We start from the raw sequence: 3,466 nt of genomic DNA on the forward strand, positions 1-3,466 counted from the left end.
GACGCGTCGCTCCCAACACCGCCCGCGCGGCCGCATTCTGGACCAGTTGAAGCCTCCGGATGCTCCTCATGGGGAGCCCCATGTATAGAGCATTACAGTAGTCCAGGCGGGAGGTGACGAGGGCATGAGTGACTGTGCGCAAAGCGTCCCGGTCCAGAAAAGGGCGCAACTGGTAAATCAGGCGAACCTGATAAAACGCGTTCACCGCTTCTGGAGGCAGGTTGTTCCACTGGTTAATTGTTCTCACTGTCAGGAAGTTTCTCCTTAGTTCTCTCCTTGATCTTCCACTGTTACGTCTTCTCCAGAATAGAGAATAATAACAGAGTTGGAAGGGCCCTGGAGATCTTCTAGTGTAGCCCCCAGCTCAACCAAGAGACCTTACACCATTTCAGACTAATGGCTGTTCAGTCTGTTCTTGAAAATATCCAGTGATGGGGCACTGACAACTTCTGGAGGCAAGTTGTTCCACTGGTTAATTGTCCTCACTGTTAAGAAGTTTCTCCTTAATAATTCCATGTTGCTTCTCTCATTGGTGAGTTTCCATCCATTGCTTCTCGTCCTGCCTTCTGGTGCTTTGGAAAATAAGTTGACCCCCTCTTCTCTATGGCTAGAATAGATTAGATTAGATTAGATTAGATTAGATTAGAGTAGAGTAGAGTAGAGTAGAGTAGAGTAGAGTAGAGTAGAGTAGAGTAAAGTAGAATAGAAAAGATAAAATAGAATAGATTGTAGAATAGAATAGATTGTAGAATAGAATAGAATAGATTGTAGAATAGAATAGAATAGACTAGACTAAACTAGACTAGACTAGACTAGACTAGACTAGACTAGAATAGAATAGAGTAGAATAGAATAGAATAGAATAGAATAGAATAGAATAGAATAGAAAAGATAGAATAGAATAGATTGTAGAATAAAATAGATTGTAGAATAGAATAGAATAGAATAGAATAGAATAGAATAGAATAGAATAGAATAGAATAGAATAGCAGAGTTGGAAGGCACCTTGGAGGTCATCTAGTCTGCTCAGGCAGGAAACCCTATACCATTTCAGACAAATGGCTGTCCAGTCTCTTCTTAAAAACTTCCAGTGTTGGAACATTCACCACTTCTGGAGGCAGGTTGTTCCACTGGTTAATTGTTCTCACTGTCAGGAAGTTTCTCCTTAGTTCCAGGTTGCTTCTCTCCTTGATTAGACTCCATCCGTTGCTTCTTCTCCTGCCTTCAGGCTCTTTGGAGAATAGCTTGCCATACCTAGTTCCTCAATCATTTCATCGTATGGTTTGGCCTCCAGATCCCTGAGAGTCTTTGTTTGCCCTTCTCTGAACTCTGAAATAAGATGATGTGAAAGGTCTTTTGTCTTTACAACGTCCTTACCATTCATTTGTGGAATTAGGATGCTCCCCGTAAGGAAGTTTATGAGGGTTTCCAGCAATTGTACCTGCGTGTTGGGAGAGAAATCCAGAATCAGAAAACCATATCAACTTGATTGATTCTCCTCCTTCAACAGGAGATCCTAGATCCTTAGGGCCACACCACCTTGGCTTGTAGACCAAAAGGCACCATCCTTCTAACCCAGTTTGCCACCCATAGCCTGGACGCACCAGAAGGGCTAAGCCCACCGCGCAGTGTTTCTCAACCTTGACAATTTTAAGGCATGTGGACTTCAACTCCCAGAATTCCACAGCCAGAAATGCTGGCTGTGGAATTCTGGGAGTTGAAGTCCACATGCCTTAAAATGGTCAAGGTTGAGAAACACTGGGCTAAGGGAACATTTCAGTCCATCATCAAGTCTTTGAGGAAGATCCTGAGGACAAGGACCTAACCCAGGAGAAGAAGACAGGATGACCCCAATGTGAAATGGACTTCTGGCCGGGACCCCAAGAAGATTGGGAAGGAGGGGGGTCATACCATTTCAAGCAAGAGAACAACAACAGCTCAGTCTTACCGAGAAGATCCCAACATCTGAGTGCTTCAAGGAGAACCTCATCCTACAAGAGGGTCAGACAGAGGAAGGTGTTGAAAGCCTTCTAAGAAATCCATCCCACAAGATAAATATCTAGCCAAAATGTCAGGCCTGCCCCAGCTCAGGTCCTTAGGAAAGAAAAACCCTCGACTCCATTTAGCCGAAGTGATGGTTTCTTTTACTAAGGCTAAGTGCGTGGGGGATGAAAATATAGCCCCCTCCTCATATAACAAGAAAATATAGTCCCCTCCTCATATAACAAACCTGAGTTAGGCCCCACAGCAGTGATTTAAAGCTTCAACTTCAACTTTACATTGTTTCACAACACAGACATGTTATTTGTAATCTGCTGAGCTTTGTGCAACACGAAATGGCAAAGTAGGTAGCTCTGTGTATATTTGGAACATGAGTATGGTAACCGTGGGAAAAGAGGAACTGAAAGTAACAGATGAGTAGAGGTTTCAGATGTACACAGTGTATGTGGAAACTGCTGGTCAGCACAAAAGAACAAGGAACTGCCTTTGCAGGACAATGACTATGTGTGGGTGGTCGTGAGAAGAAAGGTATAAAAATGTTAGTTTAAGTCTAGCTCGGGGCCATTGGCCTATAGCTGTCCTTTTGGAAATTGCTATGCCAGTGGACCTCATTGCAAGGGGTTATTCATGTAAGTGATGTTGTGTTATTATGCTCGCCACGTTCCAAATCATTAGCAAAATAAACCTATGAATCTTAAAGTGGGAATCATTGTTTTGTGTTGCTGTCTCTCGTCTTTTTCATTGGGTTTTTCCACTTAGAGAAGCAACCTGGAACCAAGGACGTATTTCCTGACAGTGAGAACAATTAATCGGTTGAACAACCTGCCTCCAGAAGCTGTGAATGCTTCAACACCTGGTGTTAGATTTCTTGTGGGCATGAAAGGACTCAAGACTGATGAAGCATTTGACCCCTCCCTCGGTCTCAGCCTGGTCATCTACACTAACTTGGCTTGATGTCAGATCTGCCACTTCCAGATTTTACACTTTGCTGGCATCCTGTCATAAAATGCAAGGGGAAGATGGAAATGAGAATGTAAAGACAAATGGTGATATTGTGGTGTGTGTTTGTGTGTGTGTGTGTGTGTGTGTGTGTGCTGATCAAGGAGAGAAGCAACCTGGAATTAAGGAGAAACTTCCTGAGAGTGAGGACAATCAACCAGTGGAACAGAAACTGCCACCAGAAATCGTGGGCCCTCCATCGCTGGAGATTTTAAAGAAGAGACTAGACACTCACTTGTCGGAGTGGGACGCGACCATCCTAGAAAAGGGGTAGCGGGGGAGGGGAATGAGCTGAACCGGTGGCAGCACCGCACAAGCCTGAGTGAGAGACGGCTGGAGCTGCAGGGCTGTCAGGGCTCAGCGGAAGCGCCAGGATCAGTGCCGCTTTCCAGCTGATCAGTGCTTCTTCGGGGCTGTCAGGGCTCAGTGGAGGCGCCAGGATCAGCGCCAGGCTCCAGCTGGAGCT

The 3,466-nt window shown here is 44.9% G+C and overlaps 1 protein-coding gene across 1 annotated transcript in view; it reads right to left on the minus strand.

Moving 5' to 3' along the window:
• The window catches only part of LOC107299417 (bactericidal permeability-increasing protein-like), a gene marked incomplete at both ends in the record, with an annotated part of 57,266 nt that overhangs the window by 43,504 nt on the left and 10,296 nt on the right, over nucleotides 1-3,466 (minus strand). Inside the window, 2 exons of the mRNA XM_015828779.1 lie at nucleotides 1,255-1,441; nucleotides 1,949-1,991. Of these exons, the coding sequence (XP_015684265.1) occupies nucleotides 1,255-1,441; nucleotides 1,949-1,991 (230 nt within the window). The remainder of the gene's footprint in view (nucleotides 1-1,254; nucleotides 1,442-1,948; nucleotides 1,992-3,466) is intronic.

Source organism: Protobothrops mucrosquamatus, unplaced genomic scaffold, assembly GCF_001527695.2.
Source record: "Protobothrops mucrosquamatus isolate PMUCROS unplaced genomic scaffold, P.Mucros_1.0 scaffold4889, whole genome shotgun sequence".
Lineage (NCBI taxonomy): Eukaryota > Metazoa > Chordata > Lepidosauria > Squamata > Viperidae > Protobothrops > Protobothrops mucrosquamatus.